The following is a 19,429-nucleotide window of genomic DNA, read 5'->3' on the forward strand; positions in this document are numbered from 1 at the left end:
AGAAAATTATTAATGCTAAAAAGGATTAAAAAAGAATAAAGACAAACCAGGTATGAGAGATAGACACAGATTATAACCAGAAACATTTAAGAGTAAGTGCTTCAACACCAACTAAAATGGTTTACTGTTGACAATCAGATATAGTAACAAACTAAAGAAACCACATCATAGGACTATAATTGTTATTTAGTATAGCAATCCACTATTCTATATTTTAATAACAAAAATGTGTCAAATATTTTATAAATATATCTAAAATCTAATGTAAGTGTAGAAGAAAAGCTGGGAGAAGTATATGTTCTGGGAAACCACCAGAAAACAAAATTATGAGTAATCAGTATTTTTAAAATACAGGTATGTATATTATTTAAAGATTTTCAATACACATAGTTTATGAAAACATTTAAGATGATTTTAAAAAGAAAATAACTATTATCAAATAACCCTATTGGGTATCACCAGTATTTTCCTTCTATAGCTTCACATAATTATTTTATTATTAATTTCTCAACCTTTAGGTAGATTTGAGGATCAAATACAAAGATTCTCTGGTGGCTCAGAGAATAAAGAGTCTGCCTGCAATGTGGCAGACCCAGGTTCGATCCCTGGATTGGGAAGATCCCCTGGAGAAGGAAATGGCAACCCACTCCAGTATTCTTGCCTGGAGAATCCCCATGGACAGAGGAGTCCGGTGGGCAACAGCCCACAGGGTCGCAAAGAGTTGGACACGACTGAGCAACTTCACTTTTCTTTCTTTCTACAAAGATTCTCTGATTTCCCTATAAGGGATGTCAATTTTTCAGTGACACACTCACTGAAACACCTTCCATTTGCTAAAAACTTTTGATGAAATAAAACCCAATTAATGTTGATTAGATTCAAACCCAGTAAACGCACACTGAAAGTATTCACCAAGACTGAATTAGTCAACAGTAAAACCAATTTAAACTTTTTCTTCTGCTTGTAAAGGGAGTATAATAAATTTTATTAAAATTTATATTCTATAACATTAAAGCTTTCTACAGCTAATTAGAATAACAAAAAGAAAAGCTGAAAGCACACTAAAATTCCTTCAAGTAAATCACCCACATGAAATACTGAAAAATTGTGGACTAGGATAATAAAAACCCCAAAGGTCATCCACTCAGAAAAAAACTGGTGAACACTAGAAAATGTCACACACACACACACACAGACACACACACACACACCTCTCAAGTCAATATTTTTTGAAAAATAAAAAGAAAAAATAAAGAAAAACATTTAATGGCTAATAATGGACTAGGTTTCAACAAAAATTAGGAAATTGGCAACTACTATCTACTGGCAGTAAATACTTTTTAATTGTTTCCCTTGAAGTGAGAGGCTCATTTTGTTCATGTTAGAAAAATGGCTGTTAAATACCCAAGTCTGAATAACCATGGTTCATCCCTCAATTCTTTCAAGTAAAAATGGTACTCTCTATAAAAAGCAGCAGTTTAGCTCGCAACTCAGTCATACAAATGGCTTTGCTCGAAGCAACCTTGAGTCAGTAGACACGCTTTACACATCCTTCTCATTTTATCAAGTTAAAAGGAAGTGTACTCAGAGGTTGAGATGAAACATCACTAATTTTTATAGGTTCATCAAAGAGATCTTTAAGTTAAAGTGACATTGTTTCTTAATTGCAAATGCACAGCAATGAAGACTACAACGGCTACTATTAAGAGTCTGCTACCAATGCAGCTTGACTTCACATTAAAATGCCAGGTTTACACACCATCACTTTTGCAAATGTCAAAAACAGTGAAAAGGTGGGGGGAAAACTCCTAGTATTAGTATGAAAAGAGTTTTGACTTTATAGACACGCTGAAAGTACCTGAAAAGACACCAGGAATCTACAGAGAGTACTTTAAAAACATCTGATCTAAAACAGTATTTTTCACACTGTGGCAATATGTGAAGGTGAGAAGTGTCAAGTCTACAGGATTCTAGAGGGTCCCACCCCCAAACACAGTATCTACAAATGGCTCCAACTGTGTTCATTCTGAATTCCTATATTAGATTCCATTTGAAGAAATGGTTCATTCTACAGGCAAAACTGCAAAAACCACAGACATTCCCAATTTGAGCTATCCTACGTGCTTTGAGTAAAGTTACACAGAGGCACTCATACCTTGTCTATCAGATCACGGTTGACACAGTTGGGTAATTGCTGGAGGAAAGCATCTACTATGAGCTTGAGATGAGATCCAGTGCTGGCTTCTTCATCCTCTTGTTCTAATATGAAATTGGATTTTAAGTAGGTTCGGAAATATACAAAGACAATGTGAGAATAAAAACCTTTAATAAGATGTTATCTGAGGCACAGATAATCTAAAGCACTTTTCTTATGAAAAATGAAGCACTTTTCAGATATTACCCTTGAAAGAAAGGGTATCTTTAGAATCATAAGCCTAAATCACTAGTCTTTATCAACAATAAAAGGGCAAACTTTTACATGAGAAGTCGTAAGTTACATGTAGTTCTAAGAGCAGATCTACTATTTTTATCTGTTGAACATCCACTTTCCCATGTCTTCAATTAACAGTATGATCACTACTTGCCCTCAAAGGCAATCCACAGGATTCTGCTGGGAAAGGGTGCTGCCCAAGCACAGATACCATTACTCCTCTCGCCACAGGCAAGCATGACGCAGGACTAGCCAACTCCTTCCAAGATATTTATATACAGACAGTGGGAGAGAATCCTTCTTTTTCTCAGATGTCACTAGCTGGTCTGAGCCGAGGGCACCCTCCAGCCATGCCTCCCTCCCTTCATGACGTGGAGAGCTAGAGAATGAATCTGCAGTAGGAAACAATGAAGCCCACAGAGAAAGGCAACCCTGACAAAGGCATTCTCCTAATAAAGAATCCTAACTAATAAAGAAACTTGACAGAAGTATTCAGGAAATAATTAACTGATATTTTTATTACTAAATACAAAACATTACTCAATAGTAAAGATGGATAAAAGTGACAGATGAACTGATATACCAATTGTCTTTATATCTCTCAACTTTCAAATGCATTTATGTTAAGATTGTAAAGATTATATCAGAAATAAAATACATTAAGGACAATGCTAAAAGTATGGAAGTGCAAAAAATATTAAGATTTAGATTATCACTAAAGTTTGTAGTCACATAATATGGGACATGTAGTGTTTCTGTTCTAAATCAAATTCCAAAAAAGTGAGGGCCTAGAAACAACAGGAGAACAAGGAATTAGAGTAAAGACCCATATTCACAGGCAAGAGCTTTGTGTATAAACACTAAACAAAAGTTAGGAATTCCCTGGCAATTCATTGGTTAGGACTCTGCATTCTCATTGCCTAGGGCCTGAGTTCAATCCCTGGTCAGGGAACTAACATCCCACAAGTGGCATGGCATAGCCAAAAAATAAATAAAACATTACATTTTTTTAAAAAACATCAAAAATTAAAATTTTGGGCAAAAGTGTTTACCTTGCTCATCAAGAAGTTTCTTTGTAAGATCTTCAGCTTCATCTCCACCCTCTAGCTCCAATGTGTCATCATTAATTTCCAGGTTCTCCAACTCAAGCTCCAAATCATCAGGACTTGATACCTCTTTATTATCCTTAGGTTCCTTTGTCTCTGTTTGAAATCAAAGAATCAGTATCTCTGAATTAAAAGTCATATTGAAATCCTGCTGCAAAAAATTAAATATTCACAAAATCTGCAACATTTTTCTTAGAATCTACATTTATATCTGGCAAATTTGATGTTTAAATTCTTAAAAATACATTATGCTCATGGAGGACAAAAACCATAATTTCTTTGTGTATGCCATCTGTTCAGTGAAGAAATGAATGGATGGATGGACTGATGAATGGAGACATACAGGCCATAAGGATTTGTGGTAATGTTGAGGAGAAAATAAATCTGATTAGATAAAGTGGACTCAAATTAATTAAGATGCCCATATTATTCCGTCATTCATTTAATCTAGTGACTTAATGTTCATATAACAAAACTAGTAAGTAAAAAAATTTTTTTTACAAATATTATTTTGAAACTAAAATTTATAGCACTTTAATATAAAAATTTGTCCTCTAGCATTTACCTTTGGAATCATCTTTGTTGGACTCTTTATTCTGACAACTTTTTTCATTATCTTTAAACAAGATGGCTGGAACAAAAGCTTTCAAATCAATGAGGTTCTCGTAAAAATTCCGAGCATCTTCATCTTCCCATATACCACCTTCTAAGTCATATTCTCCAGGTTTACCAGGTGTAAATATATCAATTCCAGGCCCATGCTCTACAGTAAAATAAATCACAGGGAATTAAAACCAACGAATCTTCAATGTTTCAATTAACAGATACTTCTTCAGTCAACAAGCACTCTTGATTATGCATGTAACCATCTTTACCAGAAAATTGAATTCTGTTTTAAGTAAAGCTCTAAACCAGAACAGATCAAAGAAAAGTACAGGATAAACATGCTTTTCTCTTGAAGTTTTAAGCAAATGATATGAGATTAAGTATCTATTTGATATATTAGGCCCATCTTCACAAAGCTTAAAACCAACGTAAGAAATACATAAGCCTGGCAATTCCTAAACATTTAGCTTGAAGTCCCACCTCCGCCGTGAAGCATCTTTACTACTCCCAACACTCTGTATGATTTTATCTCAATTATGTTCGCAAGTTTATGGTTTATCTTACCATAAACCCTTAAGAAGCATCCCTCCTTTAGGTATTACACTTGGTATAAAACAGATTGCCATAATGGTCAACTGATAAATAACTAGAAACGAAGGGAAGGAATGATGAAGACATATATACATATTTCAGTAGGGAGTGGAAAACCATGTGTTTGTACACACACACACAGTCTACATTTGCATACAACTATAGATGCTTAAAACTCAGAACATTAAAAGCAATTTCCTACTTCATGATCACAAGACCATTCATGATTTTATCTATTCTCACTGTACTTCTCTCCAAACTAGAATTATAAGAAAATGATCATGCAGATTAAAATTAACCCTGAGAAAAATTAGATTATTCATTAAAAGTCATTTAGGGGCCGTCCATTTCTCCATCAGCCTGGAAGGACGTTGCGGTTGAGCCGCCGAGAAGGAGATCTACCATGTCCACTGCTTTGGCAAAACCTCAGATGCGTGGCCTCTTGGCCAAACGTCTGCGATTTCATATTGTTGGAGCATTCATGGTCTCTCTGGGGTTTGCAACTTTCTATAAGTTTGCTGTGGCTGAACGAAGAAAGAAGGCATATGCAGATTTCTACAGAAATTATGATTCCATGAAAGATTTTGAGGAGATGAGGAAGGCTGGTATTTTTCAGAGTGCAAAGTGATTTGGAATATAAAGAATTTCTTGGATTGAGTTCCATGGAAGTTAGTCACTTTCCTGTGTTCCTGAACTATGAAACTATGACTATCTGGGGTGAGAAATAGTCTCTCAATAAATAAACAATTAACAAAAAAAAAAAAAAGTCATTTAGGAAGAACAGGACAAAAACAATAAAGTACTGGCTCTCTAACTCATTACTTACATGCCTTACAAAAAAACATATTTAAACACAGGACACTGAACCAATATAAGAGAAAAGAGTGATAAATTTAATTTCTTTTTAACAAAAACATAAAGAAGAGCAGGGAATTTCCTGGCGATCCAGCAGTCAGGACTCTGAGCTTTCACTGCCAAGGGCTCAGGTTCAACCCCTGGTTAGGGAACTAAGATTCCATAAGCTATGCTGTGTGGCAAAAAAAAAAAAAAAAAGCAAGGGACAAACCAGAAGACAATACTGGCAATATTTATACAAAGGAGTTAATATCCATAATATAAAGAGCTTCTGCAAATAAAGTCCAAAATCTCAATAGAAAAAAATGGATAAAGCCTCTGAACAGATAAGTCAAAGAGTATATGAAAAGATCCTAACCTCAGTACTAATCAGGATAATGCTAAATAAAACAAGCATTTATTACTTTGACCCATTAGATTATGTTTAAAAGATTGATATCACCAAAGTAGAAAAATTACCAAAGGTATAGAGATCAATCAATCAATCAATTAAATAAATGTAGAAGTGATATAAATGATATAACTAAGACAAGGACATTAAAACAGTTATTACAACTATATCTCACATTCTCAATAAGCTAGAAGATACACTAAGCATACCGGAGACCATGGAAAACATAACTAGCTTCTACATCTCTACATGAGAGTATCATATACCATAAAAGGAAAAAAGAGTGATTTGGAAGACACAGCAATAGAAACTAACCAATACTAAACAGGGCAGAAAAAAAATACTAAAGCACAGAGAAGACAACTTCAAACATAGTGGTATTTGAATTCCCATAGAAGGGGAGACAGGAATAGAATACATATTTGAAGAAATAAGGTCAAGATTTGAGAAATTTGATAATTATAAACCCAGATTCAAGAAGCCCAACAAACCCCAAGCACAAGAAACATGAAGTAAACCACACCAAGCCAGTATCATAATTAAGTTCTTTAAAATCAGTGATAATGATATTTTAAAACAATCAGAAAAAAATACACATTATTTTAAAAAGAACAAAGACACGAATGATAGCAGCTTTCTCACTTCAAACAATGAAAGATAGAAGACAGTGGAACAACATCTTTAAATACTGAAAGAAAAAAAAAAATCTCACCCTAAAATTCTGTACCAAGTGAAAATATCTTTTTAAAATGATGGCAGAATTTTGTTAATTTTGTTGCATAGCATTTACATTTATACTGTAGTAGGTATTATAAGTAATCTACAGATGATTTAATGTATATGGGAAGATGTGTGCAGGTTACATGCAAATCCTAAGCCATTTTATGAGGGACTTGAGCATCCTCAGAGGTCCTGGAACCAGCTCCCTGAAGATACCAAGGAAGGACTATAAATGTTTTCACAGTATACAATGGATATTTTCTTATTGAGGATGTAAAATACAAAATACCTTCCTGTATTATAAAGGGATACTTTACAAATACTTCACTCTTAAGATTTTTAAGTAAACAGGATTTTCAGATAGTTTTAAAATTAATAATGTATTAACATTTATCAACTTACTTCTCAAGTAGTTGGTATAATATATTAAAGCAATGTATTAGGAGCCCTACCAAAAAGGAAGTTTAAAACCTTTGCAATAATATGAGAAATAACTCATTTTACAAAATGGTAAGTTTATCTTATAAAACTGCAAGGTAGGCTTTAGTTCTAAGTAACAATGTATAATACATCATTCAAAACAACTAAATTAAAAATAAAAATAAACATAGAAATATTAGTATCCCAAAGGTCCAATCCACCTTATTACCTGAGAAATACCGTGAATCTTTATATAGTCCCAAATACGGTTTAAGACAGGCCCTGTTAGATACAATCTAAGGATATCTATTACAAAAGAACCTAAAGAAACCCATCATATCATTATGAGTTAGGCTTCACTGCTCTAAGCACAAAGACTTTTCCATTCAGAGAAGCATTTTAAGTAGCTTTCCAAGGTTTTTATTAGGTCTTAATACTACTTCATTAAAAAAATTTTAAAGGCATTTCAAAACATCCAATTTCAATAATACACATCTGAGAAGACTAGAGAGATAGAAGTGATTAATGCTTACTAAAAAAAAAAATCACAGTGTTTATTTTTAAGGATATCTTACCTTCTGGTGTTGGTTTATCTTGAGGAAGATCTGGCATATTTTCATCCAAAAGGTCTGCTAAAGATTGAGAATTTGCCAATAGCTTTTGATAAGACATAGCAAATTCTTCATACTGTTTATGTCTATCTTCACTTAACTCCCCTTTAGAATGTAGAATACGCCTATAAACAAATGATGAAATAATCTGACAATCTTATCAAAACAGATGTGATCATCTATTATTATACTGGGAATGTTCCGTAAAATCTGAAATTTTCAAACAAGCTTATTAGCACAACCTTCTTTAATAACCTATGTTTAATACTTAAGATGTATCTGAAAATCAAAACTTACATCATCAAATTCACCTAAACAAACACATTTTGTAAGCAATTAAAATTTAACATTGGTTCTTCAGAAAATATGAAGTGTGATTAACAAGTATGCCTGGAGAAATACAGAATTTAACAGTATACCACTAATCAATTTTTAGTATTTTGTTACAGTCATATACCCCAGATACACAAGTTGGTTTTCAAAAACAGGTTAGAGACTCAGTACCTTTAAACTTTCACAATGATTTGATTCAAGATTATCTTGAAACAGACTGCATCTTCCCTACAGTGAATTCTCAATCTACTATGCAAGCACTTTTATTTAGTCATTTAACAAATATCACGGGAGCAACCCACTTAATCAAGGACAGGCCACTCTGAGGAGCAGAGGACACAAGTATTCTTCTACTCTGCAACAGTTCATTAATAAGCCACCCCCCAGTTATTAACAGAAATGTAAAAGTAATGAAAATTTTCAATTGTACAGTCAAGTAAAAATTTTACTATATTAGCTTAGATGGTTGAAATGTCTATAATTGGACTCAATTTTTCTACAACTAAATATGTAGTAGTGTAAGACATGAAATTTATAAACCTTAATGCAAATACAATACGGATTTCAAAAAGTCAATTATAAATTGTAAACTGAGTCATTTTCAAAAGTAATATATAAAAGTATTTTTATTCCTTGAGTTTTCTTCTGAACAGAGAAGAAAATAAGTTAGATCGGTTTTTTTTGTGTTGTCCTTTTCTTAAAAGTTATATAAAATTAAGTTTTCATGAAGAAAAAATCCTTGCCTACACTTAATTATCTCTGCTTATTTGGAACGTTTCTAAACTTCCCCATCTTCCCCCATTCTTATCAACAGGAACTTCTGTTTCAATGCTACAATATTTAAAATATTAACATTTTCTATTTTTAGGAATATCAGGTCCCATTTACAAACACTAGATAGATCAATACAAAGAACAACTACAATTCATTAAATCCAATCCTTTTTTCCCCAATATCTGGCCTAGTAGGATCTAAACTGAGAATTTTTCACTTATTTTCTTATGATTTAAATACACATTAGACAATATCATTTTACAAACAAATTAGTAAAATGCCAAGACAGTTTAACCATAATAATCCAGGCCAAACAGTATTCCTCTAATAACACTGTCATTAAAGAACAATTTCTCTCTTCAAATATTTATTTCAAACTAACTTTCCTTTCATTAAGCTTTATGAATGAATTTTTTTAAATTAAAACAAAAACTCAAGTATTTAAAAATATTCAAGCCATGAAAAATGACTGACATTACTTCAAATGAGCTTGGTAGAACTTTTAGTTAGAAGTCACATCATTTTTCAAGTTAAAAAAGCCATTAAAATTAAATAAATGATTTGAATAAATTATACTCAAAAGCAGGCTACTCTAGAATGTTCTACAATTAGGAGAAATATTAATAAAAATTTTTAAAGTTTATTCAGAAGCAAATTATGTTAAAAGGGATACAAGTTCCAAGGAATTTCAAAACCTCTAATGACAACTAAGACTCAAAATTATTTCGGTGCTTAAAACAAAATTGAAAAATATCTCAAAATACCATAACATGGAACTTTACTTCTCTAATAATTTGGCATTCTGGTCATTTGAAGAAAACACATCCAGTTTAGGTTATACAATATTCACTAAAGATTTATGACATACAAGCTGTAGCAAGACGGTGTCTATTTTATCAAAACAGAAAGTGAACACTTTTTTCCGTATCAACCTCACTTTGAAACTTTGGCCTGGACTTTGCATCCAGTCAGTTAAATGACTGAATTCTATGAGGGGTCCCTATGTGTGCATTCAGCTCCTATCCAGTCCTCACGCGCGCGCAGGCACACAGTCACGTCTCTTTGCAGCTCCAAGGACTGTAGCCTGCCCGGCTCCTCTGTCCACAGAATTCTCCAGGCAAGAATACTGAAGTGGGTTGCCATTTCCTTCTCCAGGGGGTCTTCCCGAGCCAGGGATGGAACCCACATCTCTTGCGTCTCCTGCATTGGCAGAGGGATTCTCTTCCAGTCAGTCCTCCTGCAACCAGTTAAAACTCTGAAGCTCCGGAGATACTCCTCGCTCTCCTCAAAACCTCAATTCCACGATTAAACTTTTAATAATACTAATTTACTTAACTACTTAATTCATACATGTTTAGGTTACTGTCTAATAAGAACAGTCCTAGAGGGCAGGGGGGCTTAGATTTTGGTTGATTTTCTAATAGAACCTTACACTCTACAGTCAGAAAGCAGTATAGGACAACAATGAAAAGGCATTAGAAGAGATCCATTATATACAAAACATACAGTGTCATATGTATTTTCCTTGACCATTTATTTAAAATATATTTCCTTAATATCTAATTCCACAGCATGTAGTAAGACTACAAACTTCAAGCAGAGAAAGAAGCCATCGCAGGTGCCTGAAAATTCAAAATCCCTAGTCATTTAGAAGTTCTAAAGAAATTTAAATGAAACAATTTCTAATGAATGCACTATATAAGTCAGTTCTTATAAGTTTATGAAGTCCACAGGAAATTTTTTCAGTTTGATTAAATTTTAAAAGGCCTGTATGAGGGAACTACACATACACAGCACATCTGACCAGAGTACACTTTCTGTATATCAGTGTAAATCTCACCAAAATTTCTTATGTGAATTCAAATTCCATGGGAATATAACACTAAGCAAAATCAAGCTGAAAATATGGTTCATAATGTATCATTTTAATTATGATCTCTTCAGAAGCACATCTATTACAGAAAGTTGCACTGAAACCATTCTTTTGAGGCTGTCATAAATCAGAGGTCAGCAAACTTTCTGCAAAGGGACAAATAATAATTTTAAGCTTTGCAGACCATATGGTCTTTGCTGCAATTACTCAAGTCTGATGGCATAGCACAAAAGCAGCACAGACAATATGTAAACAAATGAGTGTGACTATGTTCCAATAAAACTTTATTTATGGACACTGAAATTTGAACATCATGTAATTACTAATCTGGCCTGAAAGCCAGTTTGCCAATACTTGTCATAACTGGAGATAACCAAGTACAACTGTTAAATATATTATAAACAAGTTCATTCCCTCTCCTGGTTTCACTGCATGATAGGGAGGAACTGGTACTATTTTAAAGATATGAAAAGCAAGCAATGAAAACAAAATTAATTCAAAGTCTTATTCACTGTAAAAAAAAAAAAAGAAAGTAGATGTCTTGCACCTAAAATATGAGATATCACTATCTGGGAGCACCTCTAAGATACATCAGTCCTTGATTTCTGGAGTGTTTTTTATATTATATTTAACATTAATTTAATATTGTAAATCTGACTATCTCAAATAGTCCATTCTGGAATCAAGCAATATATCTCATAAGGAAAGCCACATATTCCTCAAAAAATTCTTATATTGAGACATTCATTTTTTTCCATTTTTAAAATTTTTATTATTGCCTGGCCTTCATGCTACTTCTTTTATTTTGTACAGTGTTTATTCTGTTGCTTTATATTGCTTTTAAAAATGAATTTTTAAAAATAAGCTATGAAAGTTTAAAAAGTTTAACATACACATTTTGGGAATCATTTTGGCACAAAAAGAAATTCTCATTCGAAAAACTTTCTGAAGAATTGAGCAGGCAACATTTATTGATACTTACAATGTGCCAGATACTGTTATTAAATGCCTTTACACATATGCATTCACATATGCATCATTCACACGTACCTCAGAGATATGGTGCTACTGTCATCCCATTTTACAGAAGAAAAAAACCAAAGCACAGAGATGTGAGGTAACCTGCTCAAAGTTACAGAGTAAGTGACAAATCTAAAACTTGAACCCAAGCAGTCTGGTTCCAAAGTTCATTCTCTTAACTCCTGGATTACACTGCCTCTCAAATTATCCACTTGGTACCATATATTGAATTAGGATGTCTCTCAAATGCATATATCAAAGGCAAGTTGTCCCAAACCAAGGTGCTGGTTTTATATTCTCTTTTGGGTCCTTCTTTTATTTGGATTTGACTTATAAATTCTGAGTAGCTAATGGGTTTATTAGACACCTTAAACAAAATGCAGGTGAAGCTGAATACTATGGAGGATGTGAAAAATAAAGAATGAAGAGATAAGAAAGAAACTGATTCTGTCATTTGCTATCAAAGTCATATTGGGCAAGGTCTTTAATAACTAAATGTCATCTATCACCTTCAAAATACAGGTATTTCTTTCAAGGGTACTGTGAGGATCAAATGAGATCATATACCTGATGCACTATATCAAAGTAAAACAGTATTTTCATGAGGGAAAAAAAAAAGCCAGAGTCCACTGTAGCAAAGGCAAGAACTTAAAATTTTAAGTATTATTTTAATCTTCTTTCAGCCAAATTAAAAAAAAAAAAACTTGAATACAGAAAATCTATTTTAGCTTTGTCCTTAACCACTCATGTAAAATAACATAGAACACATGGCCAAATCTTGAAAAAATAACCATGAAGCAGACCCATGAAAAACTACTAGGTTTCACTTTTCATCTTTACTGTTCTATCAAACTCTCATGAGAACTTGAATTTTCTTCTGGTTTCATTTTAGAATTTGGTTATGAATGCTGAACAATCTTATATGAAGAGAGTAGAGCAATAGTTAAGCATAACTGTCCCCAGAGATTTATTAATCAACTAATATCAAAGTCATTGACTCAGAATTAGAAAATATCTAGAAGGAGATATCAATTTTGAAGTTGGTTATGAATGCTGTACAATCTTATATGAAGAACACAGAGCAACAATTAAGCATAACTGTACCCAGTGATTAATGAATTATATCAACATCACTGACTCGATTAGAAAATATCTAGGAGGTAACAATTTTGAAACACTTATAAAATTGCTAGTCTCTGTAAATATAAAGTACAGTGATACATAACATTTTAATAGTGCTTAATACTTGCTGTTCATTCGCTAAGTCATGTCCGACTCTTTGCGACCCCGTGGACTGCATTTAATAAACAATCTTCCTGTAAAGGCAAGGTACAACTTAACCGGAAAGAATATGAAAGGTAAAAGCAATACTACTGAATGTCAGGTGAATGTGTTTTCAGGTTTCAACACTGTTAAAGTAATGCCTCATGAATTTGCATTAATAAAAGAAACCTCTCTGGTTACATTAACAAGGGAAAAATCTACATTCTACCTACATTTTTTTCCTTCCAAAACTTTAAATCAAATCATTTACTGCTGTTGAACTGAGCATGCCATCATGAAGGTCATAATTCACCAGTACTGAAAAGAAAATGTGCCCCCACTCCCACCAATAAAGGAGGAAAAAAAGAAATTAAGACAATTCAGAATTATTGAAGCAAGTATTCTTAGTATCTAAATTCATGATTTCACTATACTGCAAAAAATTAACTGTTACATAATTTATATCTAATAAAATTAAATCATTTATTCAACCAATTTTTATTAAATGCAAAAAAATACTAGGTTATACTACCTCAATGAGAATAAAATCTCAAAGTACAAAGCGTTTCGAGTATAAAGTAACAGCACTGAAAATAATAAAAAATAACACTTGGCAAGAGGTAAAACTATTAATCCTAGACTGGAAAATACTACTAGATGATATTTTAAATGTGCAAATATTAATTTTAACTCTTCAGATCAATTACTTAACCAAAATGCATTTAAAAATAAGATTTTTGTACTTAGCAAGTACAAAAAGCTTATAAATTCACATTTATTAGAATTCACCCAACCCTAGGATGAATTTTATTGCTGGCTAACAACCGTAAATCCTCAGGGGCTTGTAACTAATACATATCAGCATAGCTAACAGCAGAAAGGAACAGCTGAGACTCAACAGGTCTCATTCAGTCATGCCTTCATTCATCCATTATAGTGTTTTTAAGAAAACACGAGAGGTTTTATTACTTTTCTTTTAATTGGTTAAATAAATTTTTAAGTATAGACTTCAATGAGTACAGACTAACACTTCACAATCCCTAAGCACCATGCCATCTCCCAAATTAACCAGAATGATCAAGAGCATTTACAATTCATAGATTGAAAACACAGGGTATTTCATGTTTTTAAAAACCATCATTAAAGACAGTGGATAAAGGCTTAAGGTAGTTTAACTACATGAGTCTTAAATACTCACTAGCTTGGCACCTAGATTTCTAGCATTATCATGCCTAAGAGAAACCTGACTGAGAAAAACAACCATCTGTGATCTATTCCTATGATAGAGAAAAACTTCAAAACATCTACTGGATAATGATTGGCAGAAAGAAACTTCTGGAAACTGGCCATTTTAATTGTAAAATACCCTCTTAGAAGTAAGGAGACTAACATTAGGCCAAGTAGGGACTCTGCATTAATCCAATTCCTCCTGTCTTTGCTCAGTGAGGCACTTAAATCCTCACTTACAAAGGCTCTTCAAATTGAAGCTATCCTAAGGCATGAGTGACTTACTAAGCCGTATGCCAACTGTTTTCTACACTGTGATTAAGATTCTCACATCCTCCAAATAATTACATATAATTAGACAGTTCCTGTGATAAAATAACTGCTCCCAGGCTAAGGTCAATTTACATTTAGTAAATAGCCTCCTCTAATAACCAACCATAGGTCAACAGCTCTGTATTAACACGAGCTAAGTTTCTAGGAAAAGGCCACAAAGCTGTGGTCTCAACACTGTATCCTGATTCAAAATTTTCTTCTGTGACTTTAATCATGAACAAAAACAGGTCTGCCTATCTAATCTAAATGTGAAATCTAATCTAAATGTGAACAGTGGATAAGTATAATTAATAATATATACATCACTGAGATTTCCCTGGCAGGCCAGTGGTTAGGACTCAGTGCTTTGGGCACTCAATGCCGTGGGCCACCATTTCAATCCCTGGTCCTAGAACTAAGATGACAGAAGCCATGTGGCATGGAAAAAAATATATATATATTTATATCAATTATCACCATCAATTATCATTAGGCTAACATAATATGCCAAAAGTACCTAAAGTTTAAGAATTAAGTCTGTATCAGGAATAAAAAATTATGTCTCTAGTTCAAAGTGAAGAACTGGCTTGGCAGCATGCCATTTGAAAAATTTGTCTTTAGGTATAACAAAAAGTCAAAAGACTGCAGCTATAAAAACTGTAGGCCACAGGCAGAAAAGAAGGCATCAAAAACAAACATCCAAAGTGTCTGAAAATCAGGCAGCAAACTGAGGGAACCAGACATACTGAGCCTGGAGAAGATCGAAGGGAAACACCTTGGCAGTCTGCAAATATTCTGAGACATCATGGTGTAAAAGAAGAGACATGTCCCATGCCAATGCTTCTCAAACTATCTGTCGTAAAGGAATAATTTTCTTTCCAGTCACTGCACAGCTATAAAATATAATGACAATATCATGGCAATGAAAAATTGCTATCAAAATGTCTAAATGTATTGTCTCAGTTTCTCTACTTAATTCACTGGGAACAGGTAAACAGTTCATGGAACCCCACTCAGAGTAGCTTTATTCTGTCTGTACCAGAAAAAAACAAGTAAATCAAAGGGAACCATTATATGGAGAGTTAAATTTCAGCTTAAATTCCCAGCAAACAGGCTAGGAATAGGTGTGTCCAATAGTGAAATGGCTCAGAGCACTAAGTTCAAGAAGTTTTCAGAATAATTTATGTCAGATAATCTATTAAATGGATTGCATTTTGCATTGGAAGGATGACTAGATTAAATCATTATAGACTCTAAGACCCTAAAAGCTTCTGTGAGGCCAATCAAAAACAGAAAATGTAGAAAGGATACATGTATACTATGGCTGAGTCTCTTTGCTGTCCACCTGAAACTATCAAAACACAGTTAATCAGCTATACTCCAACACAAAATAAAAAGTTTAACTAAAAAAAAAAACTTAGAAAGTTGCCAAAAAAAAAAAAGCATACTTTCAAAATAACCTGTGACGTATTAGATAAAACATATAGGAAAAGGAAAAAGACTATACAAATGACTATGTAAATCATAACTAAGAAGGCTAATATATGTGAAAATTATTAATAGAGACACACTACTTTCTTTTTTAACCCATTACTGACTACAGAAGTACATTCTGAAGTTGCCTCTTCAAAGTTTAAAACAGTCCTTGATATTCAAGAGCACAAAATGAGGACTTTTTTTTAAAGAAACATTAAGGAACACCACTGCCATCTTAAATTCTCACCTCTGAGTGAGCTTCAGCCACCACAGATTTATCCATATAGCCTCTGCTCCTATCTTATCCCTTACCTAAGTGAACAACTGGCATACACTATTGCAGTCTTTTGTGGCTAAGTTAAGCACCTTCTAGAGGTAACTACGTAAACCAGTCCTCCCCAACTACAGGTTTAAAAGAGTAAATGTTCTCCCCACACAGGAACTTTACAATAGGTGCAAAGTATTCAGCCAAAGGCTACCGCTTGTTGCCTCCTTTCTGCACACCTTCAGCCCTGCTCCACATACACACCTCCATACTGACCTAATATCCACCAATTGCATCAACTTCTAGCCTTTTGATGCCTTCTAGGTGCAGATGATACACAGTAGTCTACAGTATCTTATAATCGAGGGTGGCCTAAATTAGGGATCTTCACCACAGGCAAAAACATTATTCCTTTAGAATTTTGAATGGATGTCCCCAGGAGAAAAGACTCCTGTAAATGCACTTTACATAGTTGCATTTAAAGAATTTTTTCACAGTTACTTCGGTACACTATTTTTCAAACTTCTGATCTAAGATATCACTAATGTATGACCTATTCTCTTGAAAAGAGCAAGTATCAATGGTGATGTCAATAAACTAAAATACAAAACAAAAGCAAACCTGCTATAGAAAAGAAACAGTGAAACACACAAAAAAATAATAGCAGATAAGTTAAAGTGATAGAAAAAGAAAACTTATCCCTCAACGTTAAGGAGATTTTTAAATCACAGTAAAAATCCACAATGTAGACCTCATCATATACTTACCCAATTTCTTTTTTTAAAATCAGAAACAAAATCTATCAAAGACTCACATTTAAACATGAGTACTTAGACTATTATTACCCTGTGAAATTTTCCTGGAATGTTAAGAAATCACCTGCAATAAGCCCTTTTCCACAAGTTCTTTCAGTGGCATGAAGACTTTACATTTTTTAAAGTATGAGCTCCAAAATAAATTCTCAATTCTGAGAAACATTTGAAAAATCACCTGTTTTGTCTCTCAGTATTCTGTAGCTCCCTGTGGTCCCTTTTCAGATGTTTGGTCAAAGACGTAAAGTATTCTTTTAAAAGATTCTGGAAAGGTTGCTGTTTCTCTGGACTAATTATCTCACTAGGAGGAAAACTCAAGTTAAACTTCTCTGCAGCACTCTTTACTTTCCTTGGTACAAGTCCAGCAATATCATCTCCACAATGTCGACAAAAACTAATCACCACAGAAACATGAGTATGGGATTCTCGATCAGCATTAATAATATTTTTCAGCTGTTCATAGATTAAGGAAAGACCTTCCTTGTCAGTGAAAATCCCAACTATTGTCAATTCTGCAATGAAACGCAAATCAGTTCTTAACTTGGTAATGTTAGGTGTTTTCTCTTCTTTCCTGGCTTCAAAATGTTTTTTCCAAACTTGAAGAAGTGATGGGGCAAAGTCGGCGTAGCGCTGGTGAAAGAGCGAGCATAAATGCACAGCACAATTCACGTCGGATATTTTTAGCTTTGCTTCCACAATAGAAGCTACAGCCTCTGCAATGTATTTGCTTAAATTTAGGCCATTAAAATCATGGGACAAGGAGTCTCTCTGTTGTTCCGTAATAGTTTTTAGTTTCTTGACAAAAGCGGTATTTTTCTTCAAACTCGAATCTAGTCGGCTAAAGAAATTTTCCTCTGGTCGGTTGTCTGGAGCATTTTGGTTTTTGCTACGAAGTTCTTTCCTTAACTGATGTCGTTCCCAAGCTTCCTGATGAAGCTGAAGGGATTCCTCTTTCTCTCTATATAAAAAACAAACAAGTAAGTAAGATACCTTGTATATTTTGAAGCATAACTGATGAATCCCATAAGAGTGAAAGCCAATGAAAAAGTAATTAGAAAAGCAACAGAATCCAAGAGGAACAAAAGATGCAAAAGGCCCTTTCATCACTTTAAAGACATCTGATTAATGACAAGATAATGAGAACTCATTCTACTGATAACACCAAAAGTGGCAGAGTGGAGCATTTTTAATAACTAGATTAAAAATCATTCTGCCAACTGGCAAGCTAAATGAATATAACTTTTTACTTGTCAACTGTAACTCAATAAAGCTGAAAAAAATAAATGGATAAAACACAGGATTCTTAATACAAAAAAACAAAGTAATATGTTTGGGAAAATATAAAACCTAAACCAAATAAAAGCACTGGGGAAAGAGGGAAAAAAATCCACAAAAAAATAATTAAAGAACAAAATTACAAAAGAATACATTAAAATGCTTTGAGTTAGGTACCATTTTTCCATACTTCAGCATTAAATAAACCTCTCTTAATAAAAGTACCTTTCTTAATAAAAGTTTAGGCCTTAAAATTCAAGTATAATTAAAAGCTCATTCAGGAACCAGAAAAACGATAGGATAAAAGCACTTTAATAAAAGGTTAGCAGACTTAGTTTATCCTGAGAAGATTTAAAAACAAATCTACTTATGTTTCCACTAAAAAGATGGGACATGTTTAAACTGCAGAAGTAGTAAAATAACTTGGGCAGGAGTGGGAGAATGGGGATAATCTGAGGTTTCTGAGACACCAAAATATGTAACTTTAAAATATATATTTCTAATAAAACAGATTTTCATCTTTCTAAGATAACCATTCCTGAGTTACTCTATAATTCTACAATTTTTCCACTAATAGCGATATGCTATTATCGCTATATTATTAGCTATATATATGCTAACAAATATATGCTATATTTCCACAATATGCTAACAAAGAGTTACATCTATCACTGAAAACAGGGACATGAATCTCTTGGAGGCCTCCCAGCCACACAAAAACAAGACTAGCAGTGAGAATACTTGTTAAGAGAGTATAACTCATTACTTACATGCATTCAATAACTCAAATATCATCTTTATTAAAAATACTTTGATATATAATGTATATATATATACACACAAAATGAAAATATTTATACTTACATATTTATTTATTTACAGGTGAAATAATGTGATGCTTTAGAATACTCAAGGAAAAAAAAGGGTAATTGCAGATGCTGGGTAGATGGGAAGGGGTACTAATTTATTCCATTCTATCTTTTACATGCTTGAATTTTTCCAAATAAAAAGTTGGCATTTTGGTTACTATTGTTTTTTTAAGCTCTTTGTTATCGGAAGGGTGAGAGA

General features: G+C 33.3%; 1 protein-coding gene across 1 annotated transcript in view; it reads right to left on the minus strand.

Moving 5' to 3' along the window:
* The window catches only part of UPF2 (UPF2 regulator of nonsense mediated mRNA decay), a 90,788-nt gene that overhangs the window by 64,608 nt on the left and 6,751 nt on the right, over positions 1–19,429 (minus strand). Inside the window, exons 3-7 of the mRNA XM_043885097.1 lie at positions 17,265–18,044; positions 7,696–7,856; positions 4,103–4,300; positions 3,484–3,633; positions 2,156–2,259 (exon numbers count right to left, since the gene is read on the minus strand). Coding sequence (XP_043741032.1) covers positions 2,156–2,259; positions 3,484–3,633; positions 4,103–4,300; positions 7,696–7,856; positions 17,265–18,044 — 1,393 coding nt within the window. The remainder of the gene's footprint in view (positions 1–2,155; positions 2,260–3,483; positions 3,634–4,102; positions 4,301–7,695; positions 7,857–17,264; positions 18,045–19,429) is intronic.

Source organism: Cervus elaphus, chromosome 23, assembly GCF_910594005.1.
Source record: "Cervus elaphus chromosome 23, mCerEla1.1, whole genome shotgun sequence".
In the NCBI taxonomy this organism is placed as follows: Eukaryota; Metazoa; Chordata; class Mammalia; order Artiodactyla; family Cervidae; genus Cervus; species Cervus elaphus.